This window comes from Gymnogyps californianus, unplaced genomic scaffold (genome assembly GCF_018139145.2).
Source record: "Gymnogyps californianus isolate 813 unplaced genomic scaffold, ASM1813914v2 HiC_scaffold_32, whole genome shotgun sequence".
Taxonomy (NCBI): domain Eukaryota; kingdom Metazoa; phylum Chordata; class Aves; order Accipitriformes; family Cathartidae; genus Gymnogyps; species Gymnogyps californianus.
The window spans coordinates 1,794,847-1,816,289 of record NW_026114202.1 but is presented as its reverse complement, the minus strand read 5'-3'; the positions used below and the strand labels follow the sequence as shown (position 1 = coordinate 1,816,289).

General features: G+C 48.5%; 1 protein-coding gene across 1 annotated transcript; it reads right to left on the bottom strand.

Annotated features, from left to right (window-relative positions):
- Positions 1–2,101: 2,101 nt before the first annotated feature.
- Positions 2,102–17,731, bottom strand: LOC127028380 (keratin, type II cytoskeletal 80-like). The gene is made up of 9 exons (XM_050914088.1): positions 17,405–17,731; positions 13,621–13,835; positions 8,241–8,301; positions 7,093–7,188; positions 4,427–4,591; positions 3,766–3,891; positions 3,450–3,670; positions 3,025–3,080; positions 2,102–2,933 (listed from the first exon to the last, which is right to left on the bottom strand). Exons 1-9 carry the CDS (start codon positions 17,729–17,731, stop codon positions 2,731–2,733), a joined length of 1,470 nt encoding a protein of 489 aa, XP_050770045.1. The 3' UTR covers positions 2,102–2,730.
- Positions 17,732–21,443: the final 3,712 nt, after the last annotated feature.

Here is a 21,443-nt window from a genome sequence, read left to right as displayed (position 1 = left end):
TCTGCTGCATAAAATCATTGCCCTGGTATGACGTGGCTTGATATACACTTTCCAGTTGTCAGCAGGGAAACTGAGGTGCAGAGCAGTGAAGTGGCTGAGACAGTGAAGTAGTGAGTTGGGTCCTTCACTCCTGGGTCCTAGAACAGTGAACTGAACCCAGGAGTCCACCTTCCTAGTCCCCTGCTCTGGTCTCGGGGCTCTCTCCCAGTCCCCTGCATGCTGAAGGCTCAGAAGCAGCAAAAAAACCCCCAAAAACTATATGGTGGGGAGGGAAAACAGCTAGGAACTCTCTTCTTGCAGGACTGGGCTGCTGTTGTGCCCCTGCCCTTTCCAGCGTGGCCACGAGCACGCATCTCTGACCACCCTGTCTTCCAGTTCCCCCAGGTTGAATGTTCAGGGCTCCCAAACCCTCCCTTTCCATTCAGGTTTCGTTCTGGGCAACACTAGCTCTGTGTTTCTCCTTCCCCCCCTTGCTCACAGAGCCTCAGCCCCACCCTGCCTTACAAGGACGCCAGGCTGTTCAGAGCAGCTATTCATCTTCTGGGCCTCACACACCTTTGGTGTCGTGCAGCCTTGCACAAACCCAGCATTGTTCTTCCAGCTGGAAGGGCTTTCGTCGAAGGGCTCTGCTGGGTCCTGCCTCCAGGGGAAGCTCTGCACTAAAGTGCCGTCTCCTCCTGAGCTGGGAACAGCTTGTACGACTGGGAGCTCACTCATAGCTCCCCCCTTTCCCATCCCTGCCAGTTTGAGAAACCAGATTTAACAGCTGGGGGCTCTTTCTGCTGGCCTGTCCTCCCCTCTGTCCCTGTACCCTTTGAGCTGACCCTGAAAGTGCAGTGTTTCTCTCAGGTGGGCAGCAAACAGCAGAGCAGAGATGCTCCCCATCTTGGGTCCTCTGGCACCTCTGGGGGGCTTGTCTGTTTTGGATCTCCCAGGTAAGTCCCTTAGAGGAGGGTGTTTTTGAGCAAGGAGCACCAAGAAAACCCCGTGCTCTGGAAGGGCACCTCTGAAATGAGGGACTGCATGGAAGTGTGGTTCTCCAGGATGGATCTGGGCCCAGGTGCACAGAAGTTCCCCTTTGCAGAGGTGCAGGGGGAGTTTAGCAAGGGGAAGCTTTGTGTAGATGAGTACGGTGGTGAGAGTGTGGTGGCCTGTGCAATAACCCTTCATCTCCTGAAACACGCTTGAGCTGCTCTGTGATTCAAAGCCATGTGGGAGCCTGGTGGCAGAACAGCGGTGAGCTCCCCAAAGCCTCGGCTGCTGGCTCTGCGTCTGCCCCTCCAGCCCTGTGTACTTCCTGGGGATGTGGACCAAACAAATTACCTGGGAAGCAATTTCAGCTTCATTTGGCTGCCAGAGTTTAGCCAGAGCCCTCAGCCGAGACCTACTGGCAACTGGGGAAGGAAGTGCTGTTTCAGGTGGGCTGTGGTAAGAAATTCAGAGAAAACCAACAATACAATGCATTCTGTGTGACACTCAGTACTTTATTGTAACAGCCATAACCCCAGAGAGCCGGTGTTCTGGTTACATAGACGCTATGGTAGTTGTCTGTCCTACAGAAATGTGGAAATACTGCGGTGCGCTCAACGGAAGTATGCCAAGAGGCTATTAACAACTCCTGGGAACTCAAAATTTGGGAACTCAAGTGGGGCTGCGTGGCAGTGGCTGAGACCAGAGCCTGGCCTCATGGAGGAAAATACTGCAGGGCACTGTCTATGTTGGTTTGTGCAAGAGGGCCACAGAAATGTCTGTGGTGAGGCCAGAACATCCCCCTCACCTTGCTCGCAGGGGGGCATGGCATCTACAGTTGGCTCTGGTAGCTTTGGTGCAACATGACTGGTGTGCATTGGCTGGTATCAGCCAGGTAAGGTAAAAGCTGCTATGTAAGTTCAATAAATACAAAGACAAGTCCTGCTCATTGTAGTTAAATGGGAACTAACATCCCATTTCTAGGACCTAGCACCACTGTGTGTGGAGTCTGGAGTGGCTTTAGGTGAGACAGGCGGAGATGCACTCTGTTAGAGAGAGATGGCTTATGAAAATAAAAGTTTTGAGGAGTTTTAGCTTTGGTGGCATGGGAAGGAATGAGGGACCACCCAAAAGGCCATAAAATCTGTTAAATACTCTGAAGTGGCCAAGGATCCCTCGGTACAGCCAGCATGTCTGTCACCAGATATGCAGATCCAGATGTTGCAAATCCACCTGGCTCAGGTTGTTTACCTGCATCTCCCACCAGCTCAGTTTGGAAAGCTTGATGCTGCCTTCCTTTGAAAGCCACATCAGTGAACACCTCTCACAGAGACGCACAGAGGAGGGACAGAGCAGAGAGAATGATTTTGTAATGCTGGTAAAATGCCTGGGCTGATGCCTTCTGGCTGCTGTGTTTAAAAGCTTATGTAATAATACTTTCCCCTCCTGCCGAGTTTCCTATAGGTAGATCTCAAAGGTTGTGAATGCAAATCCTCTAGGGAAACAGACCTAGAGAGGAGGATGTTGGTGTGGGTGTCTGAATGGGAGAGTCTCTCAAATCCTGGGTTGGTTTCTGCTTGTAACTGGTAGCAGAGATGTTAACTGGGATGTTGTAAAGACAAACTTAAAAGAGACAGCCTGGAGTGGATTCTCATCCTTTGTCCCTCGGACGTTGGCTTGAGTTCAGGAGAAAGTGCTTTGGCCTCAATTGGCTACAGATGCCAACGGGTCTTGTGTTTATGCTGTGGGGCTCTGTTTCTCCTAGGAGCATTCTTCGGTGGACAGGGAACTGAGCTTTGGCCGGGCACCGCTGATGAAGGCGTCTGCTTCAGGTGTCGCTGAGTTGTCACTGTGCCTTCTAGAGGGCGGTATCTTTGTGCTGCCTCCGTTCGGCTTCATCTCGCCGTTGGTGCTGCCTGTTCCTCTTGCAAACAGCTTGGAGTTTCTCAAGGTGCTGGCAGAAACTGCAGGGGCAGGGGGGGAATGAGACAAGGGAGGTTAGAAATGTTTCATTCACACTCTGCTTTACCAAGTTGTATGAATAAAACCACTTACGGTGCTTTGGTCTGGAGTGGATGGTGCTGATGACTGTGGGTATTGGTTGTTCCATGCTGTGAACGCAAGGACAGAGTGTGAGGACACATATTAACCTCTGCAGTGCCAGAGAGATAGAGAGGACTGGAGTTTGGCCCATGTGAGCTGGGCTACATGGGTAGAGCCAAATGCATAGTTGGATCATGAAGGCTAACTCAACAGCGTCTGGGCAAAGCATCATCGAGAGAAGTGCTGGAACCCTCCAGTCTGGGGAGTCGTAAGGAAAACTTCAGAGCAAGAAACAGAGCTGAACTGTATGGGGACTGCTGGGACTGCAGCTTTGATCAAACCTTCAATATCAGACTCAAAGCTTTGGATGTCTGCTTTCTCCCTAGGTGTTTGGGTGCATCCCTTCCCCTCTTCAGGCACAAGGAAGCCCAGCTTACCTGCTCTCCTCCCCTTCCATCAGCTTCCTGTAAGTGAGGATCTCCACATCCAGTGCCAGCTTGATGTTCATCAGCTCCTGATACTCTTTCACCAGATGAGCCATATCCTCCTTGCTCTTCTGTAGGGCTTCTTCTAGCTTGACCAATTTGGCTTTGGCATCCTTGAGGGCCATCTCGCCATGCTCTCCTGCTTCTTTGATATGCTCCTCTAAGTACAGGCACTGGTGTTGCAAAGGGAAAAGAGTGGTGGAAGCATTAGGTGTGTTGTAGTTTCTGACCTGTACGTCAGAGTTTTGTCACCCACCCCAGGATGCACCTGGCTCTTTTGGGACACGATGCAGGACCTCAGCTTCTGGATCTGTATGTTCAGGTCTGCGATCTTCCGTCGGCTGTCAAGGAGGTGACCCCCATAGGTACCTGACTGGGTGCTTCCTTCATTCAGCTGCAGGAGAGATGGAAGAGTTGGTTATCTGTGCACCTCCTCTACAGTAGCAAGGGAATCTGTGAGGATTCCCACTGCTCTTGAGGAGAAACACCTAACTGGGGAAAAATGGTGGGTGTGTGGAAGGATTTAGTACTCATTCTTGTATCCTCTTCTGGCTGTAGCTGTATAGAGCTACACTCTTCTCTATATGGAGTGTTTAGAGCATGCTCTCTCCTGGGGTTAATCCCATGCTTGCTCTGTTTGGAGGAGGCACCAGTGGAAGGTCATTTGCATCTTAGGTGGGACAAGCTGCCACTGGGAGATGTTCTTGCCTTTCTCAACTGACAGCATGGAGAGCCTAGAGCAATGAAACTACTAATTTACACACCTGAGTTAGGAGGAGTTGATCTGGGTTAGCACCCTGTCCCTCCCTCCATTCCCAGGTGTAGTCTGTCCCTCCACATCTTGCTGATTCCTGTAGTTTCTAGGCTGATCTCTCTCCCTCTTCTTTCCCTGCCTCTCCCCAGTATCAATCAGATAAGGAGACAAATACCTTTCTCCTGGTAAGTGCTTCGGCCTCCTCCCAGCTCCGAAGAGCCAGGGCTTCATACTGGGCCCTCACTTCTTCCACAATTCTGCTCAGATCAAGTTTGCATGCATTGTCAATTCCCAGTACAACAGAAATATCCTTAATTTCTGTCAGCAGCTCCTGGAGTTCCTGAATAGCAAAGAGAGAATAGGACTGAGATACCAAGTTGTCAACAAAGCTACAAGCCAGGAGAGAGCTGAACCCTGGCAGATCTGCTGTGCTTAGCTAGGCAAAGCATCTTCCATATGCAGTGTGGAGATGGTGAGATTTCCTAGGTTTTCAGTCTCTGAAGTTTGGAAGCTGGTATTTTTTTCTCCATAAAATCCAGACTCAGGCTACAGTGTTGGTTTGGGACCTTTGCATACAATCTGTTAAGAGTGTGACAAAATAGTGCATTTGTACTGCATCAAGAGCAGATTAATTGAACTGGTGACCATGCTTCAATATCTATCAATATTCAGATGGTGGGCATATATGTCTTGAGCAAGAAATAGGGCAGCGTGAATCATTCTGCAGGCTGGTGGTGCTAGAAAGATGCCTTTGCCGAGCTCTCCTTCAGTATCTAGAGAGGCTGTGGCTGCCACTTGTGTTGTTATAGTCTGGTTTATGTCTAGTTAGAGAAGGGAGAAACAGGACCCTTCTCTGAACACATCCATCGCTAGCAGACCTATTCCACTCCCCAGAGCTGCTCTCATATGCTGGGGAAACTCAAGCCAGCATGGGGGAAGCAGGAGCATGCAGACACAAGCTGCAGTATCACTGACTGGGATATTTGCTCTTGATAGCTGACTCGGTCACAGCTTTAGAAAAAGGAGCCAAACAATGATGAATGCAGACTCCCCTCAGTGAACCTAAAAAGGACCCTTAATCCATGCCTGTAAACTGCACTCCTGGGTGGTTTGTATCCAGGCAAGACATGACTTGATGTTGAGCAGATGGTGTACACGTTCACTTGGCTGCTCCCCCCCAGCCTCAGACTGTTCCTGCAGGGGTGTCACTCTTATCAGTATCTCTGCAGTTGGTTCTGATTTACACCAGTGTTAAGAGAGAGCAGCATACATCTCTCCCCATCTCTTGCCTTTCATCTTGATGTTTTTGTTCTTCCCTTTTGTGCTGAGGGCTCCAATCTCTTTAGAGAAGCATTTGTATACCTCGTTTGCCTTGTCCTCCCCACACTGGGGAAACAAAGGGCACCCTGACATGGTGATTCATGAATAACAGAAAAATACCCCACCACTCTTCCAAAGAGCAGGATTATCAGTGTATTTTTTCCAGCTGGTGTTTAATCCTTGTGCCTCTTTGTTAATCTTTGAGCAGGTTAATAGCTATATGAGAAAATGCATGTTTATTGCAAATACTTGAGCATCCTCTGCCAGGGGAAAAAAAAACCCAACAAACCTGGTGGTTTATTAATGAGGATTGAGGCTGGGATTTTTTTCTGATTCATACCAACATGCTGTGAGCAAAGCTGTCAAGCAAAGTTTTCCTCATTTGCCCTTCCACTGGGTATGTGTGGCTATACGTTGATGTCAGGCAAATCAACAGGTACAGGCGAGAAAATGACTAACCTGAAAACAAGCTATTGAAAGGAGAGGGCAGAGAGAGAGGTGGCGGGTAATTTCTTTGCCTTCTGCCAGGATAGCAGTGTGGAACCTGGAGGAAGTCAGCTCAAGAAGATCCTCACAGCAGGATCTGATTTCCAGCTATCCCTGTGAACTGCCTTGCACCAGGAATAGCGTTATAATTTTAGAGAAAGTAAGGCTTCATGGTTAGTTGCAGGCAGGGCATGTGTTCTAATGCAGTTTTGATATTATGCAGGTCCTTCTGCCTCTCTGTGCCTCAGTTTCCCCACAAGGAATGTTAACATTCCTCTGGCAAGCATTTTAATTGTTTGTATTGGTAAAATTTAGACAAATCATTAGTATTCCCAAAACACTGCTGAGCCTGCTTGGTAACATTTTACAGTCTCTGAGTAAGTGGCTGTAATCGCTTCACCCTGTTTGAGTAGATACAGGCACGCTGCAGTCTTTGGATTTTTCTGAAGGGCTGCAGACTCTATATCCTTCCCCCCTTGGTGGAATCATACCTGACTGCGCATTTCTCATTTAAGTCAAAATGCAGTATGTTGCATTGTGTTAAAGAGCATCCAGCACCTCACTCAGGTTCACCACGCTTGTCCTGTTTTGTTGTGAGCCCTTCCTCTGAATCTGAATAGAATAATATTCAGCTCACTCGTGACCTGGGGCACTTGGTCTCAAGGCAAACGCTATCGGGGGGTTAGGAGCTGAGCCCAAAACCAGCCAGCTCGGGAGTTAGATGGGGGTTCCTGACTGTTAGAGGGGAGACCCTCCCTGGAGCAGCCTCCCTGCAGTAGCTGTGGGGCAGAAGAAACATCCTGATCAAATTTAAAATGGAGCTGGTTTAGTTAAGGGAAGGGGATTAGCTCATGAGACTCTGCCTTAAGCCATCTAATAGTTGTCTGCAACACCATGCAACTCCCCTGGACAGGCTCTCATTTTGGTGTAAATCTGGAACAATACCCTCTCTGTAGTGGAACTGTCCACAAAAATGCCATTTTTTTGCATAGTAGCTTGTGTGTTCCTGGGCCGCTCTCCCAGTTGCACTTTTACCTGCTCGTAGATGGTTTTTTTCAAATCCATCAGCTCTTGGAGCCCGTTGAGTTTTACCTCCAACTCAGTTCTGTGCAAGGAGCTCACATCTAAATCCTACAGGAAATGGAAAGTGTATTAATCAATAGTTTGTCTTCGAGTTTGTAGCAAGAAGTCTTTCCCACTGCTACCTCTTCCCCAGCAAGTGCCCTGCTTGCTATTTATTGGCAGATACTTGTGAAACTGCTCTCCTGCTCTACAAGTAGGGAGGCTCTTTTGTGGACCTTTTTCTCTGCAGTTTTTTTTCTTTTTTTTTTTTTTTTTTTTTTTTTTTTTTTTTTTTGAGTGAGCGCTTTGGTGGAAGTCTCAGATGAGGTAGGGTGGAGAAGGAAACAGGCAGGGCTGGTCCATACCCACTCATCTTTTGTTCACCACAAAAAGCACAGGTTATTGAAAACACTGATGCCGTCCACAAAAGTCACCAGAACTGCCCTTACTGGCTGATGAGTGTGTCAGGGAAAACATGCAATTAGCTATAATGATCATTTGCGGAGAACGTTTCCTCTGTCTAATAATACCCTGCATTCCTGCACCTTGGATTTTTTTTTTTTTAATGTAAAGGCTGTGCACAAAGCCTCCCATTTCAGCTGATATTCAAATGCAGCTACTTCTGGGGTGGGATGTTTAAACAGGGTGTGGCCATGCGACAGGAAACAAAAGCAAACACATTTATCGATTTCCAGCCTTTCCCGACCTATAATGTCATTCTGAGAGAAAACATGCCAGGGAGGAGAGGTGTTGCCTCGAAGGGTCCTGGGGTGCAGACCCCTCCAGGCCCGGTCTGGCCAGTGCAATTGCAATGTGGTTGGGTGCAGGCATGCTCTGACCCCCAGGCGCTCCTGCCAAGAGCCGTGGGGCTTTTCTGTAACCACAAGTGGCCCAGACTCACTTGTACTTTTCCTGTTGAAATGGTGACTGCGTTTACCACTCTACTGTCCTCCTCAAAACCTTATTACTGCACAAAACATCTGTGGTACAAGAACTCAGTTCAGAGCTAGCTCTGGACTGTCTTAGCTGAGCCTGGACCATCTTGCCTCTCCAGGCTCTTCTGTGACTACGCAGAGCTGGTGCAGAGCCCGTCCAGATGAAAAGCTTCTCTTGCCACTGACCTTTTTGAGCTCCATGAAGGTGTATTCCATGCCACTACAGAGGCGAATTTCATCCTCGTATCTAAGGAAAGTGGAAAAAGCAGTAAGAAATTGCACATGGTGAAAGCCTCTGGGATGCTTAAGGTTGTCTTGCTGGCCCCAAAAAGCGTTGGTATTGAAGCTTTCCACTTTTACTATGATGTCCCACCTCCTTGACATACGCTAGACAGCAAGGAGAGAGATCTCTTAGGTGTGGGCATCTTGGACCAGAGAGAGGATAACAAGCTGCCACATGCCAGCTGCTCTGTAGTAACACCATGAGCACTTTAAGTCTGAAGAGCCCCAGAGTAGAGAGGAGGTAGCTTTAATTCTAATTTAATTTGAGGGCTAAGCAACCTCAGGTTACCTCACATGTGCCACAGAAAGAGAGAGTAGGCATGGAGAAGTGGGGTGTGGTGAGTTATTCTCTGTGAAACCCAGTTGCATGCCCAAAGACTCCTAAATTTTCACCCTAAGCCTTCCTCTTCTGTTTCTTTCAGGTATCCTCAGCATTTAATTTCCAGAGTCTGAGAGTCTTCTCAAGGGAGCAAACTTTGGCTTGTGAAAATTCCAAGAATACTGGACTGGTGTCATAACTTACCCTAAGTGTAGCGCAATTTGTGAAGTAACACAGGACCTGGCAAAGCAATTTGTGGAAAACAGTGCCCACAGAGCAGAAGGTAACAAAAACCGGACGGGATAGGGTGGAGTCCTAATGGCTAAATATCCAGCAGAGGAACCAACCCTGCAGGTGTTTAAAAACAGGTTTGATAAGGCAGGACCAGGACAGCAAAGACTTAGTCCAGAGGCAAATGCATTTCTTGATGGCCAGCAGCAGACATGAGAGAGTAGCTTAGGGAATACACCAACCCTTGTCGGCTCTTGGGACGAGCATGTGGCTAGCCCCGACGTTGCTAAAAGCAGCTGTCTGACCAGGATGCCACAGGGTCTCTTTTGGGCCTGGTGTGTGACCAGCAGCGGTTGGTTCGTTTGCCATGCAGGAGCATTATGTGATGGGTGTTTGGTATCTCCCACTGTGCTGCTGGACACACTTTGGGAGTGGTGGCTCCTCTGCTGAGACCAGAGCAGGCTGCGCTCTCAGGGAGGTCGTGGCTTCCCTGCTCTTCCATGATACCTCAGGCTTCTCTTAGGCTAATGTGCAAATAGCGTTTCCAGGTGTGAATTAAACCTTTCAGTGCTACTTATAGATGTCACCAAATTGATATGGGGAAGGCTGAGACCTTTGGGAATGAGGTAAAATGGCATCTCCTAACAGAGTGATGATGATAAAATTGGGAATGACAGCCTTATTCTGTTGTTTGGTGGTCTGGTGCATCATCACTCCAGTTACGCTCGAGAGCCTTCCCTGCTGTTGTACAAACCTTTAGGAGAAGGAGGAGCTGTGCCTAGGAGCAGAAAGAGGAGAATGTATCGGGAACACAACACAGAGGATCGCATTGCAGGGCAAGGGGGTAAGTCATGCTCAGGAGCTGACCTGAAATATCAAAACCAGCTCCCTGGAGCTGTTGCTTCCTCGACAGGGGATAGCGAGGGCAGGGAGGGGATCTGACAGTCACAGGCTCTACATTTAGGCACTTCTAAGGTTCCTCTTGAGTACCCCCATGGTGTTAAACTTGCCCTCTCCTTGCCTGCCTTTATAAGGCCAGGTAGCGTGGCTAACGAGATTTACCTGTCTGGTTTCTCTGCTCTTTAGCTGGAATGTTAGCCATGCTGCTAGCAACTATGTACTGAGCTTAATTACAGCCTGCCACTCTTCCTTCATCCTCATTGCATCTCAGCCCAATCCCAGTCTGTCCTAGCCTGCCGAAGCAGCTTCACGCATTGCCGGGCGCTGACATAATCTTGCATATTGAACAATACTCCTGACAAAGAGAGCAGGCCCAGCCAGCCAAACATGCTCACCACACGGCTCCGGAGGGACCTGGCGGCCGGGAGATGAGTCACATGGGGATGGAGCATTCCACAAACCCATTACAGCATTTATCTCCTTAGAGATAATCCTCAAGCAGTCATGCATTAAGGCATAAATCCATCCCATCTCGATTCATGCACTTAAGACACACTTGAGACAGGCGTCTGGTCGCCTTGGGCTCCTTCCATAGGCAGTGAAGCAAAATCAGAGGTAACCAAATCTCAGGCAGGCTATGTTCCTCTCTGGATGTGCCTTCAAGACTACTTTAGGGTGAAGATATAGTGGTGGGGTGGATCTGAGCCTGGTGGCATGAAATTAAGTCAGTCTTCCTCTTGTGGAGCAAGGAAATGGAGCAAGAAGTAGCTGAAAACCAAGTGCAGAGGTTGAAGGTAGAGAGGTGTTGACTGTCTAGTCTTCAGGTGGCAAGATTTGACTAACACAATCCCTGGATCTCAGAAATGGATCCTCTACGGGCTGTATGCCCCATATTTTCCTGCAGTATATCCCCAATGCCACACCAGAGTAGGTCAGCACAGGCAAAAATTCCCTGCCTTCTCATTCAAATGGGTCTTTGCATGTGCAAATCACATGTGTGGGGAGCTGAAGCAAACACTTGTGCAGATGTGCACCTCTGGGCAGTCATCCCTATTCAGGTATGTTTCAGTATTTGATTTTTAGCTTGACTTCCTAAAGAAGGAGGGTTTGAGATCCTGTGCTAGCCTCCAACCCACTTCCCTGTCCCCTCTCCATTCTTCTCTGTGTTTGGAATTGCTGGTCAATGGCAACCTAATTTGAGAAGGAGGTGCAAGTGTCCCAGCTAGTTAAATCTCCTGTATGGTTTTTGGAAAGTGTCCCTGGATAGAGAAGACGGATGATTTAGGGCCTTACAGAGGGGCACTGACAGGCAGATTTCACATCTTAAGTGATCTGTTGGGCAGCAGCCTGCTTGGGTGGTCACCATGTACATGGCGTGTTTTGTCTGGAGTGCTGCAGCTTGGATGAGAACATAACCAGTTAAATTTGCCAGTGAAGTTATTAGCTTTTCCTCCCCCCAAAAATTTCCCTTGGGAAAAGAAACCTCCAGAGGAGCTGGAAGCCTCCAAAATTTGCATGGTTTAGGCAGACCATTTGCTCCCAAAAAACAACTGGGCTGAGGCAGCCTTCTCGAAGGCGGTGTGCAGGCGGTGTGCAGGACTCAACAGAGCCAGTGTGGGTGAGGACGGGATTGGATTGCTGCCTGGAGAAGGCTCAGCAGAAGCAGCCGTTCTCTCCCTGTGAATCACTAACCGCTGGGAGCCGCACAGTGGATTGTCACTGTCACAGAAATCCACCTGCACGGGCTTTGGGTGTTAACTGCACCCAATGACAGGGTGGGTTTTGCCTATTTGCTGCTTAGGTCAACCCCTGGCAGGGCTTGTGCCTTGCAGCTCACAGATGGGAGAAAGCGGAAGGGGAAGGCTCTGCAAATGAAGGAGAAGTGCTTTGAGGAGCAGTGTAATTTCTGAACGCCGTTTTCCCATGGCTGTGTAGTCCCATAAAGCGGGAACTCTTCTCAAGACCGATAGTTGGGCTAGGCATAAGGCGGTGCCCATTGTGGATTCTCTGCCATCTAATACGGTGCATGTACACATGCTGCATCCTTGTCTTGTGTGGAGAGTGGGACCTGTTCCTCTAGTCAGTCTCTCTTTTTAATTTTGAGGGATGTAGCATCCCTATCATGTCTTATCCCATTGTCCAACTAGGTAGTAACTGTCCAAGAAAATCAAAAGGTAGGGGGAAAACACACAGACAGCCTGTTGGTATAAGCACCTCTATCCTTAAGAAATCAGGCTGAAAAATAAATGAAGTGCCAGGTGTAGGCAATTAATGAGGCAATTACTGAGTACAAATATGAGTACAAACTGTGAGAGCAGATATGGGTGACTGATCTGACATTTCTCCACTAGCCCAACCATTTTCCTGTCTGGGTTTTCCTCACTGTCAGGGAATAAACCAAGAAGTATCTTTCATAACTGCAGGGCCACAGAGCAGTTACTTCCTTGGGGAAGTGCAAGGAAGACCAAGTGCTCCAGAGAGGGATGACAGGTCTTAACCTTTTTAGGGCAGGGAGTAAGTGGCACAATCCATATGGTGGCTTTGATCCAAGCACCGGGTTGCTACTTGTCAGCAAAGCAAGCATCAGTGAGCACAAGTCTTGTAGTGAAACCACCATCCAAATAAAGAGCAGACAGACACCCACCACGAGGAATTTAGGTATTTCTAGGCACCTGGGTATCAGTGTGTCACTTCTTGAAGGATGCTGAGCATAATGATTTCAGCATAAGGTCAAGAACCAAACTCCTGGTTCCTATTCCTGCTCCATCACCAGCTTGCTCTGTGAGCTTGAGTAAGACATTTAACTGCTGTGTCTCCGTTAATATGTCTGTAAAGTGGAGGTATCGGTCCTTCCCCTAATTTGCAGACACGTTGAGTAGCTGGTTTAATCAAAGTCTGCAGCGAGCTTTAAGATCCTTGGGCTAAACTCTCTGGAGTCGTTATTATTTATGCATCACTTCGTACATCAGGAACAGGTTTGGGCTATTACTACAGTGATGTCTATCAGTGCCAGCAGAAGGGTAGTCCCTTAGCATCACTGTTCTGTTTTGATAGTGCCCATACATGGCTCTTTGCTACAAATCAGCATGGAAGACTCCAGAGACCTTGTGTGGGCAGATGGGTGTAACTGTAAGGGAAAGTATCTAATTGTGGGTTCATCTGTGGTATGCAAATGACACCGATAATAAGAAAAGCATTGTCTTCTTGAATGAGCCATGGCACATATCAAATGTTCTTATCTGAAGATCTCAAAGCTCTTGGCAAAAGCAGCGATAAGCACGCAGCAAGCACGCGGCAGCTGGTCCTCCCTTAAACTTTCAGCTGCCTCAGTGTTTTCTGTCAAGAGGTTTTCTGGGTAAAAGTCTGACTTCTTGGTCAAAGCAGAATTTTGCATTAAATGTTGTGGGGTGAAGGGGGAAAGGAAGGGCTGTTTGTTAATACTAAGCAGCCTAGATCCATAAAACGGTCTGGGGAGAAAGTTCTGGTTTGTGATAATAGTGTAGAGAATAAATATTTCTCTGTTTTAGTGGCTGTCATTCCTGATAATACTGTTCCCCAGAGCTGTTCTCTGGCCTGAGGCATTTCTCAGATGCCCTGTGCTCTTTGGTATTTTGCTTTTTATGGGTTTCCTTTCATCTCTAGTTAATCAGGAAGAGGCTAGGATGCTAACTTCTCAAATACACAGTTCTGTGCACACCAAACTAGGAATTTGTTCCTGGGAATAACAGGCTGTCTGTGTTAAATCAATCCCATGCTACTCTTTGTGCACACAGCTGAACCAATACCTTTGAAACACATTCCCCCTTGTAATATCCAGCCAGGCTAGACACCTACTTGCTTCGGAAGTTATCCATGGTGCTCAGGACCTTTGTCAGCTCCGACTCGAGATTTTCCTGCTCGTAGTTGAGTGCCTTCATCTCTTGATTCATTTTGCTCATGTACTGATCGTAGATAACCTTGATGTCCGAGTCAGAGTGGGAATTGTCTTGATCCTTCAGGAAGTTCCACCTTGTCGTCAGGATCTTGTTCTGTTGCTCCAAGCACTGGACCTACAGAAGAGGTTTCAGAGTAAACACCGACAGCCAAAATCAAAGCTGGCTGCTCCTAGCAGGGCAGGAGACATTGACCTGGAGACTTTCAGAGTAGTGAGGAGCTGCTGGAATCAGCAGAGATTTCCAGGTAAGAACGAGAGATCTCCTGAAAATTAGGCCTGAGGATGGAGGGTTATAGGAACTTTTAGAGGTTTTACACATTACCTACTAATTCCTTTCTTGATAGAACATGTTCACATCAAAATGAATGAGCATTTTTTATTAAGTCACTGAAAAATAAGAACTGTTCAATGCTAGTCCCCTTTGCCTGCAAACATATTGAAGCAAAGGCTGAAAATCCACCACAGGTCCGCACAGATGTCCAGGGTGAATGAAAGTCAGATTTACTACCTTGCACAAAGAAGATAGCTTCTCTCAAATCTGTAGGATTACACCATGGTGAAGTTTGAGTAATGAATCAGAGACCTGGTTTGTATTGCAAAGCAACATAGACAAGGCCTATGGGAACTCTAGAGAATAAGCAAAATAATTACAGGCTCCACGTGAGGTCTATGTGTGCATGCGCCTGTCTGCTTGAGAGGATACACTGCATTTTCATCCACCCACCGTTTGATGAATCTGGCACCCTTCTTTCCTAATATTCACAATCTTAACAGTAATGCTCAGTGTTTAACAGTTTTTTGTCTTCAAAGCTCTTGGCTAATTTCAATTAATTATCTAATTGCTACCTCTCTTATTACTCTGTGAACGAAACTGAACTCCTTCAGTCACGTTTTGGCTAGTGATTTATGAGTTGCCTCCAACAGTGTCCTCCACTCTATCATGGAGATGAGTCAGTGCTGATACGATGCCCTGTGCAGTGTGAGCAGTGGGGTGCAGATGCTGTCAGGCCTTCACCTTCTGCTTGGCCTTCAGCTTTGACTTTAACTTCCTGTGGCCCGAAGCAGCATCAGTGCATTGAAGAGGCAGAGTTCCCAGCTGCTGACCACCGCACAGATGCACATGGTGAGAGACAGCATCTTTCCCAAAATGCTTCTTGTCTGAACAGAGAGAGAGAAGGAGGAGCAGAGAGCAGCCAAGCAAAGCAAAAGCACTCCGATGTTCACAGTCAGTTTTCAGCAGAAGGGATGTGAGTGTTGGGATCTTTCAGGTCTCACTGTCAGAGACCTAATCCTTTCTTCCTGATACCTTAATACATGGCCATAGACATCACATCGGTAGTCCGGTCTGCTGACTGGCTGCTTTGCCCTGGTGCAAAACCAGAGTGGCACACTGTGTGTGTGTGTGTGCATGCATGAGGCTGAGAACCAGAGGATGATGCTGCAGCAGAGCCAGAAAGGAGCGTTGCAAGCGGCACAACTAAGTGGCCTCTGGGGCTACCAGGATCCAACTGGGCCATTTGCTCTCTCTATCTGAGGCATCTCAGGGATTGTGATAGAGCATCCCTCAGCAGGGCTGGGATCAACCTGTGGGATTGGCCGTAGGGAACGGCATCTCATTTTAAGGCAGCTTCCCCGTTTGCTGCTGGGACGGTAAATGATTGAATGCGTTGCCTGTTATTCTAAGTCCATCTTTGACCCTCAAGTCTCAGTTCCTGACCTTGCTCCTAATCCTTAGCTGCTCTTTTTCTCCTTCCCCCAAACTCTTCAGCTTCTTTCCTGTTCCCAAACCATACCCACCCACTGGGCTGAACTGCTTACATCTTGGCTTCTCATACAGCATCCCTCTTAGCAGAAATTCTTCCTTGCAAAGTCTTTTAACATGAGCTTTGCAGCAGAAGAATCACCCAGATGTGGCCTCATTTCCTGGAAAATCATGCCTGAACACAGAAGTGACCAAAGCTTGGTCCTCAGAGGCCTCTACCTCTGTGCTGCTCAGGCTAAACGTAGGGCTTCAAGAAAGGGCTCCATGACTTGGCTTTTCCCTGTCTTCCACCTGGGCATATCTGGATGGAAAATAAATACTAGCAGATCTGGAACAGCCTGCTGGAAAACCATCAGCAGCAAACTCTGAAAGTTAGTGTGGTCAATTATCTGAGGAATTAGCCGCTCAGGCTTGAGACCATCTGAATTTGTGATTAAAAAGACAAGTTCTGTTTGACAAGGAAGTGTCATTACTTTCCTCTGGAATGAGGGCCCGAGGCAGATGGCTGAAGTTTGCCACTTGCTGTACCGCTTGGAGCTACAGCCTTCAAAGCTAAATGCAGGAGCTGCTAGCACTAAAGTCAAAGCCGCCCAGCTAAGGTGGGGTGTTTGTATCTTCTGTCCATCAGGCCCTGTAATGCACACTTATCAGCAGGCCACCCAGTTGGGTTTATCAGGAAACCTGGAGGCTCTCTCACTTCTTCCATCCCTGTTTGCATGGAACAGGCTAGTGCATGTGGTCTGGCTCACGTACGTATCATCACTGTGTGGTCTTGTCCCATCTCCCCTAGCCCCATCCTTTCTGCTGAGGTCTGGTTTCTGAGCAGGGCTAACATCCACACAGACCCCAACCTCTCGATTTGGGTAGTCAAAGGACCAGTCCTGCAGCACGTGCAACACAACCCACCTGGCTGATTTCCAAACCAGGGGTTCTCCAAATTCACATTGCCAAGATCTGTGCTTGGAAAAGCACAGACGTGGAGGCTGCCATGCCCCTCCATCCAGGGTCAGCCCCCCGGTACTGCCGCACGCCTGTTTGCACGTATAGGTGTGGCTGGTTCACAACTATTCAGTTTGGATAGATGCTATGGGAGATGGTTCCCCCGCCCTTCTCCTTCCCAGTGTGAATTCAGGTCCTCTTAGAGGTAGAGTTAAAACAAAACAAAACAAAAAAATCCCAAGCCATAGTAGCTTGGCATTGAGTGCCTGTATTGTAGACTGCAGTGAAGCAATCCTCCTAGGAGATTACCATCTGTTTACAGAGCACCAGGGCTTTGCAGAAACCTGCCTCGGCTGGATGAGTTGTTTTCCTTTGAGAAAACCTTCTGCCTTCTCATGGATCTTAAGAGATGAAAGCGACACTTTCTTGGCTAAGCACACAACCCCTTGCAATAAAAACCACAGAGGAGGGAGGTGGGGGGGGGTGTCTCCGTTGCCCACCACGTTGCTATGGAGGTGAATTTCCAGCTCTCTTTAGCAGTCGGAGAAGAATTTGAGCTGCCGCCTTAATCAGTGTCACCGCCCATGGCTGTTTGTCCACTATGGCAGCCAAGGCCTGCTCTGTCTGGCACCGTGCCTCCATGGCCCTGCCTTTGCTACTGAGGCAGGGCTGGGTCCCCGAGGGCAGAGCTGCCTGTCCTCCCCAGGGACCCATGGGGTGACAGGCGCAGCAAGGGAGATGCATGGGCTGCCTGATGCCACTGACCACGGATGCAGCCCGGCTTCACCTAGAGGTGATGCTAGCCCTTGTTATAACAGATAGCACTGAAGGAATAACTAATTGGGTAATTAGCCTAATATTCAGAGCCTGGCAATGGTTAGCTGAAGGCCTTGATAAGTCTCCTGAGAGACTGGTTAGTGTCTGCTTCCCCACCACCATCCTTGTCCCTATGCTGCACCGTGGTCCTCAGTAGCTCACCTTACCTTCTCAATTAGGGTCACGAACTGGTTGTTGAGCAACTTGATGTCCTCTTTCTCCTGCTGCCGCATGGTTTGGAAGTCAGAGTCGATATCGAGGTGCATGGGGGCCAGGAGTCTCCCGTCGATGGAGAAGGAGGAGTAAGAGGAGCATCGGTATCTGCCATCTCCATGGGGGCTGAGAGAGCCGTAGCCATTGCTGGCCAACCCGTTGGGACTGCAGCAGCCCAGGCGATCCGGGGACGTGCTGGCTGCTTTTCCTCTGCTCATCTTCCCTGACACCTCCCAAGAGGAGAGGGAGCCACTGGTGAAGGCTTTGCAAGGGTTAGTCATGCTCGGCTTGTGGCCCTGCAGCTCGAGGGGAGGGGAAGGGGGAGAAAAAAAAGAGGTGAAGTTTTCTTGCTGCTGCTGCTGCTGCCTCAAAGGGAAGGAGAGTAGTGGCACGCTGAGGAGTTTGGTCGGCTTAATTCCTGTCTCCTCAGCTCGTGGGTTGGCTAATGAATTACAAGCACCTGTTCTCCTATGTTCATTAAACGGAGGAGGGTGTAACCGTTGATGTAATCCAGATCAACCTGTTGGCTCTTTTTTTTTTTTTTTTTCTTTTCTTCCCTCCTCTGTCTGTACCCTCCTTTCTTCAGGAGCTTGTTTGTGTGGTGAGGGCATAGGCACTCGCAGCAAAAACAAATCACTCACAGGTAATTCGCTGGGCCCCAAGTGGTTGCTTTCCTCATCCTTAAATGGTGAAAAAAGCAGTCAAAGGTGCTGGGCTGCAGCAGGCTTGGGGAGGATGGCTCTGAGCATGGCTGCTGCGCTAGTACTTGGCGCATGGAGCCTGGGTTCAGCCCCTGGCTGGTTTCCAGCCAAAATGTGCAGGAAGGAATTGTGAGGGTTTGTGGGTTTTTTGGGGGTGGGGGGAGGAGTGTTTAAAATCATAAAGAAAGAGTCTGAATTGGCTAAGGGTAGGAGTTTGGAAATGCATCTCAAGCTCATCGTGATTAGAGGTGCTCATGGTCTTCCTTTGACCACACGGGCACGTCGTGGAAGCTTCCGGTGCTCTGCGTGTTTTAGGGATGATAGGTCTGGTTTTGAGACCCCTGAGTATGGGGACCAAGAGTCCTGAGGTTATTCAGTCATCTGGTCTGGCAACAACAGAGACCTTCAAAACCTCTAGACACCAAGTTGGATCTCAAAAGTGCCCAAGTCCATCTTTGACTGCTGCGCACCCGCTCCTTGAAAGCCCTTTAAAAGCTGGCGCTGGAGACACCAAAAACCACTGGCTTTTAATGAATTCTAGGCTGCTAAGGTGGCACGCCCTTAAATACCTGTTTGGACCTAGGTATAAATCAATGTTGGACATGGCTCTCTTGAAAGCATTTTCCTGCTTTAACTCAGTTTCTCATGTGAAAAATCAGGACAGAAGAACACCCCTTTCTGCCTCTTTTTGTCTATTGTCATTGTGCTGTTCTCAGGAAAGGGGATGGTCTTCTCTGGCCAAAATTTGGGATTTCCATTTTGTGGGAAAGCTGCTGTTTTATGGTCTGGTTCTGCCCCACGTTGGAAGATAAGCTGGGAATTTCCCTGCTAAGTGAAGTGAAAGAAAGCTTGGATCTGTCACAGACCTGCTTCAACAAGAAACATGTCTGATGATGTAGTAGTTTTTGTCTTAAGAAGGACTTCAGAAGGAAGATGACCCGTTCCAGTAGGGTTAACCTTTTCTTTAAGCGTAGTTTCAATATTTTGCCAAGAATGGTGTGCTTTCACATAACATGTCCATCTTACCAAAACAGCATTTCCAGGGAAAATGTTTCCCCGATGATCCATTTGAATACCAAGTCCCTCACTCAACAGATCCTTGTCAGGACTTTTCAGTTTAATCCTGATGGTTTATTTTAAGGATTAAAACAAAATTTATGGCTGGGAGATGACAAAGCTCATGGCCCTCGCAAGGTGAGGTGAGATTATCTGTCTCATCGTGGGCTGCTTGCTTGTGGCTTTGCGGTTGCAGGCACATCAGTGTTCCTGATTAGCATCAGGTCATGGGGTCACCTGGCAGGTTTTTTGCTTCATCTGGTGCTGAGGGCAGTTGTGATGGCTCCCTAGGAATGATCCCTCTGAGGGAAGGAGACAGAGGTGAAATTAGGCTAGTTCAATTTAATAGCGGCTGGGAGCAGTGTTCTGCACTGAGCTAGGTGGGATATTGCACGATTATGTTTTGCAAGATCCCAGGAAGCACTGCTGCAGAGAAAGCACTGCTGGTCATCGCATCGGCAACCACATCTGCCTGAGCATCAGTCCCTACTCCTTTCTCCTCTAAGAATCAATTCTTTCTCTCCCCTTTTTATTTTTTTCTTGAAATGAAATTTCTAACACTGGATCCAGCCTGTGAGGATACCCAGTTTGACTGAAATAGCATCTCCCAGCGCAGAATGGCACAAAAAACTCTCCAGGTGGTCCGATCTAATTGTAACCCGTTGCTTGATGCCTTTTGAGTCCCGGTTCCTGCACAGCATCATGTACTATATCCCACATCCTGTCTATTAGATGCTGGAGGCAAGGGCCAAATCATTCTGCCACAGAAAGAGGCAGAAGGATGATGGCTTAGGATTAAAGCTGCCTTTAATGCTTGGGAAAGGCAGGGGGGAAAGCCATGTTTCAGGGGGAGCATTGGGGCCACTCTGCTCTGAGGTGAGCAAGGCTTTTCAGAGTCCTGCCTCCTTCCAGGAGGATGGGTATAATTTGCAGTAACCCTCTAAGGAAAGTGTTTGCAAGTGGTCATCTCTGCTGGCAGGTGATGTGAGGATGTGTGGGAAGAGCTTGCAGAGAGAGGATTAACCTGCTTTCTAACCTCTCCTTTCTAGGTGCCAAGGCTGAAGCTCCTGTTGTCCCCGCTGCTAGGCAGAGGGGCGAGGTGGGGATCCAAGCTTGCCCTGTTAAGGAGGGACGCTGCTGCTCATGGTGCTGGGTCCCAGGGGGACCCTAATTTCAGTCTAGCCACGACATTGCTCCATGGCGATGCCCAGTGGCCTGATGCTGAGATGATACTGCTCTTTGGTATCGTAGGTGCACTTAGCAGTGCAGAAACCTGTCACCCCATGCTGTCTTTTCAAGGATGGAGAAGGGAGGGCTGCTTTACACAGTGGCAGCCAAAGCCTTGCTACATGCTTCTCTCCCTTGCTGTCTTCCCTGCCCTATGGGAGAGGCAGTGCTGAGTCAGGGTGTTTCTTCCCTTCCTGCTGATGTTCTCGATGCTCCTCCTCGGCCAGGTATTTGGTTCAATTTGGAATGGGCTGGTCTGCAAAACTGGGCTTTAAGATTTCGCGCAAGCCTTCTTGGCTACACAGCAAAACAAGCTAAAAAAGGATGGGGACAAGAGGAAGGTGGTAACAAGATGGAGAAGGCTCTGGAGGATGTGATGAAGGGTCCCATCACCTCCAGCTAAACTGCTGTGTCCTCCTACTCCCATGGTGTTGCTGCCTGTGTCCTTGCAGCCTGGTCTAGCTTGTCTCCTGATCCATTTGGATGGAGTCGTCACCATCCAAAGATGCTGAGTGGTCCCAGAATCTCCCATTCTGGATATGTCTGGAGCCAGGCAATGTGTTGCTTTGAGTTTGCAGTGTGGTGGTTTGGTAGGTTGAGGTTTGGGGATGGGCACAGGGTGGCTTGGGGGTGCTTAAACCTTTGCAGACAAACCTAGAGAGTCTTGTCACCCTTCCCTTGATACATGGAGATTTGTTGCGGCCATCTGGAAAATCACCATTTAGGGTTATTGGCTCAATATGTATATGCATAGTAGAATAATTTATTTATCAAGGTTTCATAAGTAATTGCTGTTTATTAAGTATGGGTAGTGTATGAAGCATAAACAACGAATCAGCATTTGCCCCAAGGAATCCGAATGATTAAGGTTAAGCAAGACAGAGACAGGGCTGAGGGATGCAGAGAGCTGCGGAGGTAATGAGTGGGTCAACAGGACTTATTTAAGCCTCATCAGGCACGCGAGGAGCGTCTGGAGTGGGAACTGTGTGCATTAAGCCAAATGAGTCAT

Bases quoted from the DNA above. Each gene is read 5' to 3' on its own strand.
- LOC127028380 (XM_050914088.1), bottom strand. From the start codon at position 17,731: ATGACTAACCCTTGCAAAGCCTTCACCAGTGGCTCCCTCTCCTCTTGG. The intron at 13,836-17,404 runs GTAAGGTGAGCT...CCTCTTCTGTAG, and splicing joins TCGTGACCCTAATTGAGAAG to GTCCAGTGCTTGGAGCAACA. The intron at 3,892-4,426 runs GTATTTGTCTCC...TCTCTCCTGCAG, and splicing joins AAGCACTTACCAGGAGAAAG to CTGAATGAAGGAAGCACCCA.